The following is a 17252-nucleotide window of genomic DNA, read 5'->3' as shown; positions in this document are numbered from 1 at the left end:
CAGAAGAGAAGAATGAGGGGGGATTTGATAGCTGCTTTCAACTACTTAAAGGGGGGTTCCAAAGAGGATGGATCTAGACTATTCTCAGCGGTGTCAGATGACTGAATGAGGAGTAATGGTCTCAAGTTGCAATGGGGGAGGTTTAGATTGGATATTAGGAAAAACTTTTTCACTAGGAGGGTGGTGAAACACTGGAATGCGTTACCTAGGGCGGTGGTGGAATCTCCTTCCTTAGAGATTTTTAAGGTATGACTTGACAAAGCCCTGGCTGGGATGATTTAGCTGGGGTTGGTCCTGCTTTGAGCAGGGCGTTGGACTAGATGACCTCCTGAGGTCCCTTCCAACCCTGATATTCTATGATTCTATGATCGGTATTTCAAATGTGCTACTTTGGGTATCACTCACAACTAGCCCTTCAGGTACAACAATGGAAAAGCCAGACAGGGCTGATGGCCCATTAGCAAAGACAATGGACTGTGAAAGAGTTTAGTCTTCCTGTGGACGCTCCAGACAGCCTGCGAGTAATGGCTGCCAAAGCCCTGCAGAGACACGGGTCTGAGTCACCCACCCCTTGGAATGCCAGTGTTCTTCTGCTGGGAGACAAAGGGTTCCCCCCATACAGGAGAGCTATATAAGGCAGGGGAGTGACATCATCGTGGTTCTCCTCTGCCTCCCCACCCAAAGAGACACTGGTTAACACCTGAAAAGAAGAACTGAACCGAGGGGAGAAGAATTGAGCCCAGGCTCAAAGGTTGTCTAGCCTGTGAGTAATAATACCTGAAGTTTCAAGCAGCAGGCCACTACAGTGGCTTGCAAGAATCTCTGTAATCTACCTGTGACAATATTTAGGGTGAGAAATTACTATTTGTAGCCAATTTCTTTAGTAAATCAAGCTTAGTTTGAGTGTTTTGTTTTATTTGCTTAGTAATCTGCTTTGTTCTGTTTGCTATCTCTTTAACCACTTAAAATCTGCCTTTTATAGTTAATATATTTGTTTCGTTTATTATTAAACCCAGTTTGTGCAATTTCTAATGGGTTGGGGGGCAAGAAGTCATGCATATCTCTCTTCACATTGAGGAAGAAGGTGAATTTTTAAGAGCTTGCGCTGTGCAGATCTTTCTATACAGCGCAAGTCAGTATTATTTTGGGTTTATTCCCCAAAGGGTATGTGCATGTGAGTGCTGGGGGTGTCCTCTCACAGAGCTGACTTCAGTCTTTGACTGCAGCTGGGTGTGGCCCTACTTGTGTGTGTGTGTGCTGCAAGATGCCAGAGACTAATTCAGCAAAACAGGGAGAGGGAATCCAGGCTGGTGGAACAGGAGGGGCTCAGTGAAACCCCAGTACATCAAGTGGCATCCCAGAAGCGAGGTCTAACCCGTTACACCCCCTCCCCCTCACTTAATCACAGGAAGGGGGCTCACCCCTCTGGCCCCCTTGGTCCCGCCCTGGCTGCTGGCCTGCTCCCTGGGTGAGTCACCCAGTCCTCTCCTTATGCCAGGGCTGGTGACAGGCCTGTGGGCACCAGAGAAGTGCCCCATGTACCATACCAGCCTCAGAGGAGCTGCCGCTGCTGCAGGGCTGATGCTGTTACAGGTTGGCCATATCCCAGACACCAGGCCTGACAATGGGGCAGGCTCTGTGGGGTCAGGCACATTGGGGCAGGGACATGGAAAATGCGCTCCTTGGTGGTGGGGGAAGGGAATTTCCTAATGGCCTGGGAGCTAGGCGTATGTGTGTGCATGCACGTGGGTGTGTGTGTGTGTGCAAGGTGTGTACACTGAGGATGTGTTTGTGTCAGAGGGACGTTTGCATGTGCTGTGTGTGCGTGAGAGGGAGCGGGTGTGCGTGCAGTGCATGTGTCTACAGTGGGTGTCCAATGTGCAGTTTGTGCATGGTGTGTGGGGGAGCAGGATGTGTGGCAGAAGGGCGGGGTGCGAGCGTGCAGGCTGCGTGCATGCAGTGTGTGTCTATTTTGCTGCTCTCAGGTCCCTGGACAGACCCCTGCCCAGATTTCTCATGGTGGGGTGAGAGCTGCTCTCTGGCCTGGCTGACTCCTGAGTGTGGGCTCGCTGTGTGATTTTGTGCTGCAGGAGTCAGGGGCTCTGGGTAAAGGGGACACGATGGGGCAGGAGCTATTCAGTGCCCTGCCACCGGGGCCCTGCCTGAGCAGAGGAGGGTGCCGGCTCAAACACCCCGCCAATGTCCCGCTGGGTGACGGATGCTTCACGGTTGAGCCCTGGTACATCTGAAAGGTGAACGTGCCACTGCCAGGCACAGCTCCCGCTCTGCTCAGCAGAGGGCACGAGCTGATTGCTGCAGGGGGCCGGCGGGGCCCATCCCTGCGGCTGGCACGGCCAGGTACCTGCTGGCTGCCTCGGGCTTTCCACTGAGGGGGCAGGACGAGCCATCAGGGCAATTCGAACCCTGCGCGGATGACAAGCAGCACCAGGGCGGCCTGTGGCTGTGGCAAGGGATGGTTGGCCTGGGTGTCGTACCCCAGGGTGACGGACACAACGGCTGCTGAGAGGGCGGGCGAGAGCAGGGACTCCTGCTGCAAGAGCACCAGAGACTGGGAGGCTGGGTGCTGAGAGATGGGAGCTGGGCGTGTCCCATGGCTGTTAGTTATTTGTACAGGAGCCCAAGTCATGTGGGGTCTTGGGGAGAGGGTTTATGCGGGGTGGGTGCTGGGGCGCCTGCCTGTGTGTGTGGGCAGTGGGGACATGTGGATCCACAAGGGGGTGGTGCTGGGGTTCCTGCCCAAGTGTGGGCACTGGGCGGGGGGTGTCTGCAAGGGGGTGTGCTGGGGTTCCTGCCCAAGTGTGGGCACTGGGGGGGAATGTGTCTGCAAGGGGGTGTGCTGGGGTTCCTGCCCACGTGTGGGCATTGGGGGGCATGTGTCTGCAAGGGGGGGTGCTGGGGTTCCTGCCTGCATGTGGGCATTGGGGGCAGGGTCTGCATGTCCGTAGGGACCCTAGCGGCTCACCCCGGCGTGCCCTGAGCTGGGCCTGCGGGAGAGGATGGTATGTTGTCCCCTGCCCTGGGGAGGTGCCAGCCCCCACAGAAGCGTGTGCTCAGCATATGCGGGTGTGCCAAAGCATGACAGCAGAGAACACCGGAGCCTCCAGTGCCCTCTGGGCCCTGTCTAGACACTGGGGTCTGGAGCCCCTCTCCTCTCTGCAGATCTCTGGGCCTGGCAGTGGGAGGACAGACAGCAAGAGGCAGGACCAGCCACACTGGCCAACGGCTCCTCAACAGCAAGGAAGCAGAGGGGCTCTGCCTGCACCCAGTCCTTGGCCAGGGGCACCAGCTTGCCAGACTCAGAGCCTTCTCCCTCTCCTCGCTGCTCCCTTACACCCCACAGCCTTCCTCCCCCACCCCTCCAGCCTTCCTCCCCCACACCAGCCTTCCTCCTCCCCCGCCACCAGCCTTCCTCCCCCCCTGCCTCCAGCCTTCCTCCCCCGCCTCAAGCCTTCCTCCCCCCCCACCAGCCTTCCTTCCCCCTGCCTCCAGCCTTCCTCCCCCGCCTCAAGCCTTCCTCCCCCCCCACCAGCCTTCCTTCCCCCTGCCTCCAGCCTTCCTCCTCCCCAGCCACGAGCCTTCCTCCCCCCCTGCCTCCAGCCTTCCTCCCCCCTCAGCCTTCCTCCTCCTCCCCAGCTTTCTGCCTCCTTCCACCAAGGCTACTCCCTCCTCCCCTCAGCCTCTCGCCTCCTCTCTCTCATGTCTCACACCCAGCCAGCCAGTCCCCACCTGCCAAAGGAACAGGACACCCCCCCAGCCCTCCGCTGCAATGCCATCGCCCCTTGGGCTGAGATCCTTGGGCTGCCTTGTGTGCTGAGGGGGGCACTCCAGCCCATTGGGACAGCCTCGCTGTGTGCGCCATGCCGCTTCCATGGCACGTGTGGGGAGCCTGGGGGGACCCCTGCCTCTTCCACCCGCATCTGTTTGCCACTCTGCAGGGAACAGGGAGTTTAAGGGGCCTGTCTAGGCAACACCGTTCCCATGCCCTACAGGGGCGCAGCCCAGCAAGGTGTGATCTCCCGCTGCTGCTAAGTCCCACATTACGCAGAGCTCAACCAGCTCCCGGGGGGCCCAAAGCCCGGGGCAAAGCGGGGGCCCCACAAGGCTCCTGAGCAGCTAGCCCTGCTCTCACTGTTCGTGTGGATCATACGCCCCAAAGCAGCTCCCGCCAGCAAGGAGCTAGTGCCCTTGGGCAAGCCCACCCGATGGCTTCGGGCGGAGAGGCTGCAGGTGCACAGGGAAAGGGGCCGTGACCGGGACACCCTTTCCAGCACGAGCAGGCACTTGCCAAGCGGAGGGACACCAACCGGAAGAGCAGGTTTATTTTCCAGCTAAAGGGGTGCTAGATACACGGGGAACAAACCCCCGAGCCAGAACTAGGCCCGGGGTTTTAAAGCCACGCATGCAAAGGGCACGTGCATGCAGGTAGGCAGGTGTGCCAATCTCCATTGGCACACGGGTATCAGCCGTGCACTGTTTGCACATGTGGCTTTTAAAATCGTAAGTGGCCCTTTGAATCCTGGCTGGTGCCGCCTGAAGGGACCAATCAGGGCAACGGCGGCTCACGGGCAAGAGGTCTGTTTGCTGCTGATTGGGTGTTGACTGCTCCACCCCTCTTCTTTAAGGGGAAATAAACCACTTCTGCGAGGCTGCCAAAAAGGGGCGCCGGCTCAGGTCTTAGCTAGCTGGTGTCTCTGCAGTGCAGAGTGCTAAGCGTTACTGTCACCCCGCTGGTTGATCCCTGCGCCCCTGCCAGGCTTGGAGCCCTCGCTCTGGGGCAGGGATAGTGCATGCAGGGCTGGGAGCGCAGGAGGGGCAAAACCCCTGCCAAGTCAGTGGAGTAAGAGCCACCTCATTTTCCATCCCTGCCCAGCTGTGGGAGCAGTTCTCTCCTGTGCACTTCCTGTTCCCTTTCCCCAGCCTGGGCCCTTTCCCCTCCCTTTCCAAGTGGCGGCAATGAGGAGCAACAGCAAATGTGCCCCGTGGCTGTGGGGGGAGGTGGCTCACCCGGACGATGCTGGCCCAGACCAGACAGGACACGTGGTGGCGGGGGGGCTTTGGGAGAGTTGGCCAGAAGTTGCCCCTTTGGCTACGTGCGTGTATTGTAGTAGATACTGTACAGGATTTCCAGCGAGAGCGAGCTATATGGAGGGGACGTGGGTGTGTACAGTCAGGCGTGGGCTGGGGTCTCTAACAGGGAAAATAGCACAGCTCCCAAGAGTATAAAAAAGAATCAGCCCAGCTTTGCATTGCTTGGTCACTCACGCAGCTCCTGCTGGCCTGCTGCTCGCCGGCTGGCAGGTCTGAGGGCCGCGCACAGTATCGGTTCCCGGGAGAGCCCCTCCACCTGGTGGGTGACGTGCCCTGGCCGCCCAGCCAAGTCCAGCATTGCAGTCTGAAGGTTACTGAAGGTCAAGGCAGCGGAAGCAGAGTGAGAGCTCCGGGAAGGTGGGTGGTTCCCGGGCATGGGGGTGGTGGAGGACGGACTCACGGAGACACACACGAGCGCACACAGACGCAGGCGGGGTTTGGCTGCCGAGAAGCACGTTAGCAGAGAGCGGGAGCTTCCTCCTCAGTCCTTCAGGTTGGCTTCCGAGACCCCCTGGGCCATCAGCTCAGCCAGGACATTGTCCAGGTAGTTGGGGTCGGGGTAGCCGTGGCCAGTGAGGTTGGAACCAAACTCTGTCTTGTGATGGATCTCGTTCCACACCACAGTGTCGCATTCTCCCGTCGTGCTGGATGTGCCGATGGTGAAGATGAGCCGGCGGTCCCATGCCACAATCAGGAGCTTCAGAACCTATGGGGCAAGAGGGAGGTCAAACACCCTGCCTGGCCATGGCATGCCCCAGCTGGCCTACAGCGCCCTGTTCTGGGGCTGAGATCCTCTCCCCAGTCTGCCAGCATGTACTGAGGGGGAGAGGCCTGCCTGCCCCTCCGTCCCCAGAGCACCATAGGGAGCGTCTATGGCACTGCTCCCTGATTGCTATCGAGGGCTCGGCCCTCCTCCGGACATCTCTCTAGCGCAGGAGAGGCTCCAGGGGGTGCAGGGAGCAGGTCACTCACCTTCCTGCCTTTCTCATTGTCCGGTAGGTAGCAGTGCCGGGGGAAGCCTCGGGCCGTGAACTTCTTCCCGGGGTTCGGGTGCTCTGGGCCCTGGCAGAGAACAAAGCAGGTGCTGGGGAAATCCTGTAGCCAGCAGCTGTGCCTGAAATGCGTCACCCCCCCGCTCGACCAAAGAGGGCAGCACGCCTGCCCATGCCCCCCGCATTGCTCAGGGGGCCCTGGCTGGACGGGGCTGAGAGTGAGACATGTCGGCCGACAATGGGGCACAACCTGCAGGCAGCAGGGGTCTGAGCGAGATCCTGCCTGGCAAGGCGTGGCACAGCTACTGGAAGGCCAGCGACCACACCACCCAGGAATAGGAGATGGGGCCTGGCATAGACCCACCACCAAATCCATGGGGTGTCACACCCTGGGCTGCCTCTGCAGAGGAGGCCCCAGTCTCTCCATCAGGTGCCCCCAGGGCCAGGTGGAGTGGTAGGAGGATGTGGCATGCTCAGCCACGTGGGGGATCTCCTGAGCGGGAGGGAGCGCACTCCAACTCTTCTGGCCACGGAGGCACTGGCTTCCCCCGGAGATTCCTCTGTCCCGGGCCGCTCACCTGGATGCCCGTGGGGATGTCGTAGACGATGCGGATGGTTCTGGAGTCCGTGTAGCCTGGCAGCGAGTGTGGGATGATGTGGAACTCCATCTTCCCTGGGGGCTGGGTCCCGGTCTTCTCCCCATAGATGGCCTTGCAGGTGGGGCACTGCAGGCTGCCATCCTTGGGGGCAGAGGCACAGGGTGAGGAGGGTCAGCCAGCCAGGCAGAGCATCCTGCTCCAGGGCACAGGCTGCAAACAGGCTGCCGGCGGGGGGAGCAGCTTCCAGGGCCCTTCTGCAGCTGTGTTTTGACAGCTAATGGGGGAGTCTCCCTTCGCAGGGCACTACCCTTCCCGCAGGCAGGGCTGTTCGGCTCCATGGTGCTGGCTGGGTGTCAGCCAAACCCAGCTCCGGGGTAAGCGTGCCGAAGGCCCTGGAGGGGCACCAAGGCTGGAACTGACTGAGCCTCTGCTGACGGCCCAGAGCTGGCTGTGAGGCCCCTGCGGGGCCGTGGGATGGGTCAAGTGATCAGGGAGGGGAGGGCACAGGGGGCTCTCAGCTGCCTGCCAGGGGGTTCTGCTGGAGGGACCTCTCCCTGGCTGAGACAGCAGGTCCCCACCCTGCCCCAGCTCTCACCTTGTTGCCGTTGTTGTACATGGCCACCAGGCAGAGGAGGTGGTACATGTGCCCACACTTGCCCAGCTTGCCCACCAGCTCCGGCTTGGCGCCCCTGTGGCTGAGGAGGCCCTCGTAGCCGGACGAGGCCACCAGCCTCTCCATGCAGATGGTGCAGTCCTGCCGGGGAGCGGGGTGTTAACAGAGCTGAGCTGCCCCCGCACCAACCCCCCGCCCCGCGGCCCCCAGAGCCCAGCAGCTGGTTCCACCATCACCCCCCTGCCCAAGGGGCCAGGCGGCAGGGTTGGGTCTCTGGCACCTTTGTAGCCTTTGGGTACACATCCTTCCCACGGCACCTGCTCTGCCAGCCAGCCTGGCTGCCCCGACGTCTGCCTGCCCCACCATCCTGCCCCGCTCCTCCATTCTTCTGCCCCCACTGCCCCGACCCCCCTTCCCCAAACTGCCTCCTCGGCTCCACCCCGCCCCCACTGGCCCCTCGGACCCTTTGCCCTGTCCCTGCCCCCACTGCCCCAACCCCCCTGTCCCCACTGCCCCTTGGCCCCACCCCTGCCCCCTCAGCTCCTTTGCCCTGTCCCTGCCCCCACTACCCTGCCCCCCTTCACCCCTCTGCCCCGACCCCTCTGCCCCCACTGCCTCCTCGGCCCTACCCCTGCACACCACTGTCTCCTCACCCCCTCTGCCCCCCCCCCCCCACTGCCCCCTTCGCCCCTCTGGCCCAACCCCCCTACCCCCGCTGTCCTCTTGGCCCCTCCGCTCCCCCGCTCGCTCCCGTCGGCCTCTCTCCCTCCACCCCCAGCCTCTGCCCTTCACTCCTCCCACTGGCCTCTCTCCGCCCTGCTCCCTGGCCGGCAGCTCTCAGGGAGGACTGGCCTGTCTCAGCCTTAGCGGGCGTGGACGGCACCAGGGCCGGGGCCAGCTGCATGGGGCAGTTAACCCCTTTGTCCCGTCCCTTTCAGTGGCTTCAGTGCCACTGCAGAACTGGTGCAGAAACACAAGTGGTTGAAACCCGGGGCCAAAGGAGCTGGAAACTGGGGGACTGTGGAGACGGGAGGGCCTGGGGGAGTCGGGGGGTTCTCCAGGGGGTATTTTGGGAAAGGGGTGCTGCCTGGCTGGTGTCCTGGGGGGGGAAGAGTTAAGGGGGTGGCAGAGGTGAGGTGTGTGTCTGTGGGTGGAGGAGCTGCTGGGGTCCCTGCTGCTGGAGTTTTATACCAGGTGTGTTGTATGTCACTGTGTCCCCAAGAGTTCACGGTGTATTCACAGGCCACTGCGGGGCTGCCACTCACACGGGGCTAGTCATCCATGCAGAGCCCCAGCCCTGGGTACTGTCCGATCCCATCCGCCCCCAGGGCAGGGCTACTGTGAGAACCATGCGTAGGTGCTCACCTCGTCCGGCGGGCTCTTCACCTTCTGGATGTACCGGCGCACCACATCCTCGGGGTTCTTGCCTGCCCCAGCAGAGAAGCAGAGGGTCAGATTGCACCCTCATGGCCCACAGTGCCCCAGGGCCACCCACTCAGCTGGGGCACGCGGCCCCTTGCTCCACAGCTAAGAGCCACATCAGGGTCGGGAGGGAGGAGGACCGGACGGACCCAGAAACTGGCTTGGCTGGAGCGGGTGGGATATCTGGGTCAGGGCTGGAGGAGGTTAAACCCACCCCTGGGAGTTCAGAGAGAGCCTTTCATCAGCTGGGTGGGGGGTCTGTGGCTTCCATTCCTGGAAGCCACAGGAGGAAGGAGCATGAAGAGGGAATCCCGCTGCCCCCTAGGACAGGAGTCCCCCCGCTCAGGGCTGAGGGGCCCAGCTCAGAGGCAGAATCAGGATGAAATTCTCCAGTCAGGCTGGTGCAGAGCTCCACTCTCTGGCTCTCTGGGCTGGGTTCCCAGGGACGGAGGCTGCCGTGGTTTTCGGAACAGCGAGAGCTGGGTGAGGAGTGGGTCACACCGCGTCCCCTGAACCACGTGGCTCCCTCCCGCTTCACCTCAGACACGGCATCCAAGGGGCTAAAGCAGGGCAAACTACGTTGCTGCGTGTCTCCCTGCGGGACCCGGCCTCCTCACCCCAAGCTTGCTCACCACTGGCGAGGGGCTGGCCTGTCACTGTGCCCCATGAGTTTGGGATTGTGTGTGGGGAGCGGGAGAGCAGCCTGCACGCGTCTGAGCAATACCCTCAGCGTCTGGCCCTTGGGGCGTGTGACTGGGCGCCCGGTCCCATGGGATTGGTGGCCTGCCCTCTATAAGCAGCAGCTGGGCCGGAGCAGTCTCTCGGTGAGACGATGGGGAGCAGCCACCGAGGCCGTGTGTCTCAGGGAGGCGATGGGACGATGGGCTCGACCGCTCGCTGCTCCGCCCCGCCCTGCCCTGTCAGGAGGCAGCTGGTGCACTCTGCGCTGATGTAAACCGACGGGCGAATCTCTCACGACTCCCACGCATTAGGGAGACTAGATCTGGTGGAGCCTAGGCAACTGCCCTGGCAGTGAATTACAGAAGCACTGAGTCTGGGCCTCAACTGCAAGGACTGTGAAATCAGACCTCCCCTGTGAAATCTAGCTATTGGAGGGGGGGGCGGGGGAGGGCTGGGGGCACCGGGGGCTCCGACCAGGCTCCAGCAGCCATGGAGCTTCTTGCTCTGCTTGTGAAATTGATCAAAATGGACTGTGAATTTGGTAGGGTCCTAAAAAGAATCCCTCCCTCCTCCCACCGCCTGTCTGTCTTGTCTATTTAGATTGGAAGCTCTCTGGGCCAGGACATTATATCTGTGCACCTAGCACGGGCGCCCTGAGCTCTGCTGGGCTAACCGAATCCACAGCCCCATTGCAGCAGCTTGCAGGTAAGAACAGTCTTAGGTTCATAGAGCTCAAGACCAGACAGGATCATGAGATCATCTCGTCTGACCCCCTGCAGATCACAAGCCATTACCCCTGGATTCAGCCCAATAGCCTTTGATTGGCTGAAGCACCTGCCCCAGTCTTGAGCTGTAGATCTCACAAGCTGGAGAATCCACCACTTCCCTTGGTAGTTGGTTCCAGTGGTCACTCACCCTCACTGTCACATATTTGTGTCTAATCTGAATTTGTTTGGCTTGAGCTTCCAGCCATAGGTTCTAGTTCCGCCTTTCTCTGCTAGTTTAAAGAGCCCAGTTTGGCAGAGAAGCCCAGGACTGGGATATCAGCGGGGCGTGGGGTCAGGAGTGAGGCTCAGGGGTGGAGGTGATCTGCTCCAGGCTATACTGTGCCTTGGCGTGGCTGTCAGGCCTCTCCATGTCATTATGCTCCCAGCTAGATCCCAGCACTGGGATTGCCAGGATGGAGGCCAGGGCTTGTGGCTCTGTGGGATGGAGAGAGGGTGCTGTCTCTTACTCTTTTTGAGGTGCTTCTTCTTGGTTTTCCTGCAGATGCCATTGATCCCGGGCACCGGCTTGATGTCGCCCTTGTTCACGGGCGGAGGGTGCAGGATGGGCTTCGGGGCCCGGGTCAGGCACACAGGCAGCCCAGCAGCACACATCAGAATGCCTGTCATACCTGTGTCACAGAGTGATGATAAGGGTAACAGTAAGGCCAAGTGCAGACACTTAGCGGGCTGGGCGATTACCTCCCCACTGAGCGGCCACAATCCCAGCATGGGACAGGACCTCCTGCAGTCTGTGAGACTGACCTCAAATGCTGAAATTGTCCCTTCGCTTTGAAGTGAGATGGATAGGTTGTACCAGCCATCCATCCAGCCAGCCAGCCAGCATACCCATCCAGCCATCCATCCACACTCACCATGATAAGTAAGAACCATCTCACTGGGCAGTGTTATACCCAGGAGTGGACAGCTGCACAGAGCTGGGGGAATTCCAGCTGCTCTTACCTGCCAGGGCAGGATGGACTGGTCCAGTTCCATTCAGATTCTTAACCGGGAGGGCAGGAACCCTGAAGCAGAGACAAGAGAAGTGAAGCAGAAAGTACGTTTAGTTGTTGGACGGTAGTGCCCAGAAAGCTAAGCTACACCTTCGGTAACCACTGCTCCAAGAGAGGGAGAGGGGAGCGGAGGTGAAATTAGTGATGTTGTTCCCCAGAGCATCGTACCTTTCCAGGGGTGATGCCAGAATCCCTTCCAAGAGAGTGCAGAAATCCAGCCCAGGATCTAAAGGTGACCACTCCTGCATTCAGAGTATTAGCTAATGGAGCATGCCCCATGGCCAGGCGAGCAGAGAGCCCCTCTCTCTGTCAGACCCTCAGAAAGAGGATCCCTGACTCAGATCCTGTGTGCCCATTGATGCCCTTGTTACATCATGTCTGGCAGCAGACTCAGGCTGCAGGGGATTCCATCTCATAGCACAGGATACAAATGATTCCCCCTGAACTCAGTGAGGGTCCCACTAGCTCCTGCAGTGGGTGCTGGGCATCCCAGGCCAGCAGAGAACATCGGTATGCCCCTCTGGCTGATGGAGACAAGCCAGGTGAGGAGGGGCTTTGGGGGAAGCTGCACTGGCTGGTGGGTTTGCCTGTACCTGAGGCTAGGGATCTAGTGGGAGTGAGCCTGAGAGAGACTGCAGTACGAATAGAGGGGGAAAGCAAGCAGCTCCCCAGGGAAATCTTGAGGGGCAGAGTTCCTAGAGGGGCATCCTTGTTCTAGGGTCCCCAGCATGGGGCTGGTGGTCAGGAGACCTGAGCCCCTAACCTGTTGTGTACAGCTCTTGCTAGGGAGCCCCTGGGCTCTGCGCACTGAGGATAATAAATCTTCCCCTCTCTCCTTGGGTGAGGCATTCTGAGTCCTGCAGGTGAGAAGGGACCAATCCATTATATGACAGCCAGAGCATGTCCATTCTGCCCTAGGAGCCAGGCTCCCTCCCATCCCCACTCCCCAAATACCCACTGATCTCCTTCCACCCACAGCAATCTGCTCTGCTTTTCAGGCTGAACACTTGAGAGACAGGCCATGTGTGTTGGCCTGTCTCCCTCCCTCTGCTGCTCCTTCCCCTGGGCCAAACGTTGGGGCTGTGGGCCAGGAGCCCTGGGGGAAGGGGAAGCCCATGCGGGGCTGGGTTGTGGTAGCTGTGCCCCTCTGGCTAGCGCCCAGCAGCAGGCGGGCATGGTGCCCAGGCCCAGTCAGTGCGGCCAGGCGCGGCTGGTAATGAAGAGCCCAGCCCCCGGTGGGGTGAGAGAGCTTTCCCAGACATGTGTTCAATTAAGCCCTGTGCTCAGTCGTATTAATTAGAGCTCAGGATCTTGAGGCTGGGCCAAAATGTCCGCAAGGCTGATCCTGCTCCCTGTGGAGTAAAGCTGCTAGATTGCTTCTTGGGAGCCTTGCAGAGAGGCTAGGAGCCGCCTCCACCACGGGGCAGGGCTGCCAGCTCGGTGGGGGGGGGGGCAGGAAAGGGGACCAGGACCCCCTCACTGCCATGTGGTCTCATTGTATTGCAATTCCCCAGGGAGAGAGGGAAGGATGCAGAGCCCCTACCCCAGTGGCTCTCTGAGCTTTCCATCCCACACCCCCGGGGCTGGGAAGACCAGCCCCAGTGAGGGCTCCAGCACGGCTGGCATCTGGGAAAGCTGTGAGCCAAGCAGGGAGCCTACCAGCAGCTTCAGCTGTGAGCCTGGGGCTAGGGCGCATGAAACTGCCAAGAATGACAGCAAGGCAGTGTCTACACAGACACTGTGTCTCCCTAGCTGCACCGACACAAGCCCTGCGCCTCCGGTGGATGTTGGGGAGAGGTGATGTCGGGGTAGCAGGCCTCTCACTTCGGCAGAAGCAGCATTCTGATGCAGACACTGACATGACTGGTCACAGGAATTAGAGATGGCAAAGTGCAGTCCCATGGATTTCGTCTCTTGGGGGAGGGAGCAGGGCAGGTGTGAGCCCTCCGGGGTGTTCTCCAGTGCTCTGTCCTACTCAGTTTGAAGTGACCCAGATGAGGGAGCTTTCACCACCACCAGTGTGCCCCCGTCTGGGATCACACCCGACTGTGCCCATGCCAGGCACTGAATTTATGGGTGTAGCAGTTCAGTGAGGGGACGTGTCTCTGTGTGAGACCCTTTGTGTCCATTCTGTGTGTGTGTGTGTGTGTGTGTGTGTGTGTGTGCGCGTGTGCACACATGGCTAGGAACACTCCTGATGGGCTTCCATCTGCTTCTTGCTCCTCCGACTGACTAACTCCGTGCTGGCTGCTCAGGCCAGTGAGCCGAGAGCCGAGAGCACACAACGGCACGCTGCCAGGGCATCCCTGGCTCTGTTCCAAAGCTGCAGTGCTCAGCAGCAGCAGCAGGGATGGTCCCTGCCTTCCCAAACCTCTTGTGTGCCACTCTCCTTGCCTGCCCTTGCCCTGCATGGCCCTGGCATCTCTCACATGGGTTTCCCCTTCAGAGCACCATGAGCTGTGTACAGTACCAGTGGGTGCCAGGCTGCGGGGGCGAATTCAGGCCCTGGCTATTTAGTGGGGATGGCTGTGGTTGGGGATTGGGAGGGTGGATTTAGTGCTGGAATCTTACTGGCCCTGAGAGCCAGGCAGCGGATGCGAGGCCTCTCCCACGTAACTCTGCCAGTGCTTCCCAGTCCTGTGCTACGGCCCAATCCCTCCTCCCCCTCCAGTGCCTCTACCCTGCCCTGCAACACCTTCTGCACTTCCAGCCCTGCCATTGCTCCCCTAGCTGACCTGCAGCTCCACCAACGTCCCTCCAGACCCACCTGAGACCCTGCTGTCCCGGTCCCAGACCGGAGTTTGGAACTCTCCCTCATCTCTCCACGGTCTCCCCTTTGTCAGTCTCCAGCCTCCTGGTAAGGGGGAGAGAGGCAGGAGCGAGGGGCATGGGGCTCTGAGCTGCAGAGTCCGGGGTGGGAAGAAGGCAGTTCTGATGTCCTGGGGATGTCCCTTCCAGGGTTTGGAACAAGCTAAGAGCCCAGGGATCCAGCCCAGGTTACACTGGGCCAGGTGTTTTGGGGCCAAGTTCCTGGCTGGCCCAGCTCTATTGACTACGTTGGACTGATGCCAGCAGAAGGTTGGACCTGGGGAGTTCAGTGCAGGGAGGGTGATGCCTATGCTCTACAGACAGGATCAGTGCAGCTGATTATTACGCACTTCAGCAGGAAGTCTCCAAGCCTGCATGTGTAACCCTGCTGCCCGTTGGAACTGGCAGCAGCAAGGGCCGGGTTCAATATCTAGGGGTTTCTCTTCAACAATGCAACACAAAACCAACTCGAGCCCCCACCCAGTGACCTGGGACAATTACACACCACCCCCTGGGCGCCTGTAAGAGGCAATACTTCCCCTCTTGCAAGCACAGAGTCTGAGTGCAGAAAAGAAACTTTTAATAAAAGGAGGGAAGTAACCTGGCATTAATTTGGGGAAACACTGCAAATGTGGTTCATAAACATAAACCATGAGCAAAAGACCCACCCCCAAGTAAGTTAGGCAGTGTCCTTTTCTGTCAGGTTCTTAACTCCAGCAACCAAAAGTCCCTTTAACATGCCAGGTTTCAGAGTAACAGCCGGGTTAGTCTGTGTCCGCAAAAAGAAAAGGAGTACTTGTGGCACCTTAGAGACTAACCAATTTATTTGAGCATAAGCTTTCGTGAGCTACAGCTCACTTCATCGGATGCATACTGTGGAAAGTATAGAATATGTTTTTATACACACAAAGCATGAAAAAATACCTCCTCCCACCCCACTCTCCTGCTGGTAATAGCTTATCTAAAGTGATCGCTCTCCTTACAATGTGTATGATAATCAAGTTGGGCCATTTCCAGCACAAATCCAAGTTTTCTCACACCCCGCCATTGTGTGTGTGTGGGGGGGGGGGGGTGAGAAAACCTGGATTTGTGCTGGAAATGGCCCAACTTGATTATCATACACATTGTAAGGAGAGCGATCACTTCAGATAAGCTATTACCAGCAGGAGAGTGGGGTGGGAGGAGGTATTTTTTCATGCTTTGTGTGTATATAATATCTTCTACACTTTCCACAGTATGCATCCGATGAAGTGAGCTGTAGCTCACGAAAGCTTATGCTCAAATAAATTGGTTAGTCTCTAAGGTGCCACAAGTCCTCCTTTTCTTTTAACATGCCAGTCCCTTCTCTGCACCCCATTCACAGTTGTTGCCCTTGGTCAGTTCAGACCCTGAGGTGGAGGGGGGGGTGAGAAAGCACGTTACTCGCTCCACTGCCCAGGCACTTGCTTACAGCTCCTCTTTGCCAGCCACCTGCTTGCCCCACCTCCGATCCAGCGGCCCTGCCGGCTGATCCACACTCTGCTCTTCTTCACCAGCTGATCACTGTGCCTTTCCACCAGCTGCCCTACCAGTCAAACACTGCACCTCTCTGCTGGCTATCCTGCCAACCACTCACGAATCCACCAGGATGTCTTCAGGTCCCACCAACCCATGTCCCCTGCCTAGCGAGTGCCGTTTAGTTGAGGGTGAGTCCCTCCATCAGGCTAGACCAGGGGTAGGCCACCTATGGCCCGCGTGCCAAAGGCAGCACGCAAGATGATTTTCCGTGGCACTCACACAGCCCGGGCCCTGGCCACCGGTCCGGGGGGCTCTGCATTTTATTTTAATTTTAAATGAAGCTTCTTAAATATTTTGAAAACCTTATTTACTTTACATATAACACTAGTTTAGTTATATATTATAGACTTATAGAAAGAGACCTTCTAAAAACATTAAAATGTATGACTGGCACGCGAAACCTTCAATTAGAGTGAATAAATGAAGACTCGGCACACCACTTCTGAAAGGCTGCCGACCCCTGGGCTATACCAAGTACAGTTCTGCTGCCTTTGGTTCACACAACAAGGATAACAATCCTTTATTACTCTTGCTCCAATAACAGGGAGACTGGGGGATCCAACGCCAGCCAAAAGTGATCATTTGGGCAAGCAGCCCCATCACGCTGAGCCCCTAGGCAGGGTGGGTGTGCCCCTGCAAACGAGATCAGCTCCTGAAGTCCTCTTCCACAGCTCACCACTAGATGTCACGGGAGAGCTCATTCAGACCCTCCTTACACATTTTAGGGGTTTCCAGTGATGAGCGGCTCCCCTGCCCAGCCGTTTGGGGAGTCCTCACACCTCTGGAGATTGGGCAACATGCCCCACAAGTGATGGCACCACCGCTGCTCACTGTGGGTGGGATGGGAATGTGACACAGCCCGCACAGGGAGGCCTCGCCAGCCAGTGCCGTGGGGCACCTGTGTAGCATGGATGGTGATTTCACAGAGAGCTGGGCATGGCTTTCCCCCATCTCCAGTGCAGGTGGGCAGCACCACCCCCCATCTTCCCACTCAGGGCTGATGGGAAGCCTAAAGGAGCCCAGCACGGTAGTTACTGCCCCTGGGGCTGGCCAGAGAGCAACAGCCACTCTCCAGCCAGCCAGAGCTTTGCACAATGCTCCTGCTCTTCACAGACTCTCTCCTGCCTCAGCTGTGAGCATGGGGGGCTCAATTCACAGCAGGGAACCTAGGGCTCCAGCTGTGAGCCCCTTGCTGCTCTGAGCTGGAGGCAGCTGTGAAATGCCCACGAATGCCATTTGCACTGCTGGCAGGCTCCCTGCTGCAAAACTGCGTAGCCATGGGCTCGCAGCTCGAGCTGTCACCCCGGGGTGGGGGGGCTCCAGCTGTGAGCCCCGTGCAGCGGTCAGTTCCCCATGGTGTGCTGCTTCAGTCTGTGCGAGTGCTCCTGGGGAGGACGCGCACCACTGGCAGAAGGAGGAAACCGACAGCCCATTGGATTACTGGCGAGGCTGCAGGTCGGCCTAACTTAAGTCGACCTAATTTTGTAGTGTAGACAAGCTCTAGGACTATTGTGGAGAGAGGGCTTGAGCAAAGCCCCAGGATGCAAAGAACCCTGATCTACCGGAGAGGAGGGCAGGGTTAAAATCCAGGTCTGGATCTCAATCTGCCACTGATGCACGTGCCCAGCACGGGTTCACCCAGCCACAGAGAGAAATGTGCACCCTCCAAGGCAGCAGTTCTCACCCAGGAGTTC

General features: G+C 58.9%; 1 protein-coding gene across 4 annotated transcripts in view; it reads right to left on the bottom strand.

Moving 5' to 3' along the window:
• Positions 1-3694: 3694 nt before the first annotated feature.
• DTX1 (deltex E3 ubiquitin ligase 1) overlaps positions 3695-17252 on the bottom strand; it is a 109370-nt gene continuing 95812 nt past the window's right edge. For all 4 annotated transcript variants that reach the window (XM_074972564.1, XM_074972566.1, XM_074972565.1 and 1 more), the window contains exons 4-10: positions 11144-11205; positions 10651-10812; positions 8679-8740; positions 7296-7454; positions 6680-6841; positions 6082-6171; positions 3695-5815 (exon numbers count right to left, since the gene is read on the bottom strand). In XM_074972564.1, coding sequence (XP_074828665.1) covers positions 5591-5815; positions 6082-6171; positions 6680-6841; positions 7296-7454; positions 8679-8740; positions 10651-10812; positions 11144-11205 — 922 coding nt within the window. In that variant the 3' untranslated portion in view covers positions 3695-5590. The remainder of the gene's footprint in view (positions 5816-6081; positions 6172-6679; positions 6842-7295; positions 7455-8678; positions 8741-10650; positions 10813-11143; positions 11206-17252) is intronic.

The sequence above is a fragment of the Natator depressus genome, chromosome 15 (assembly GCF_965152275.1).
Source record: "Natator depressus isolate rNatDep1 chromosome 15, rNatDep2.hap1, whole genome shotgun sequence".
Classification (NCBI taxonomy): Eukaryota; Metazoa; Chordata; order Testudines; family Cheloniidae; genus Natator; species Natator depressus.
This window is presented reverse-complemented; position numbering and strand designations above follow the sequence as displayed.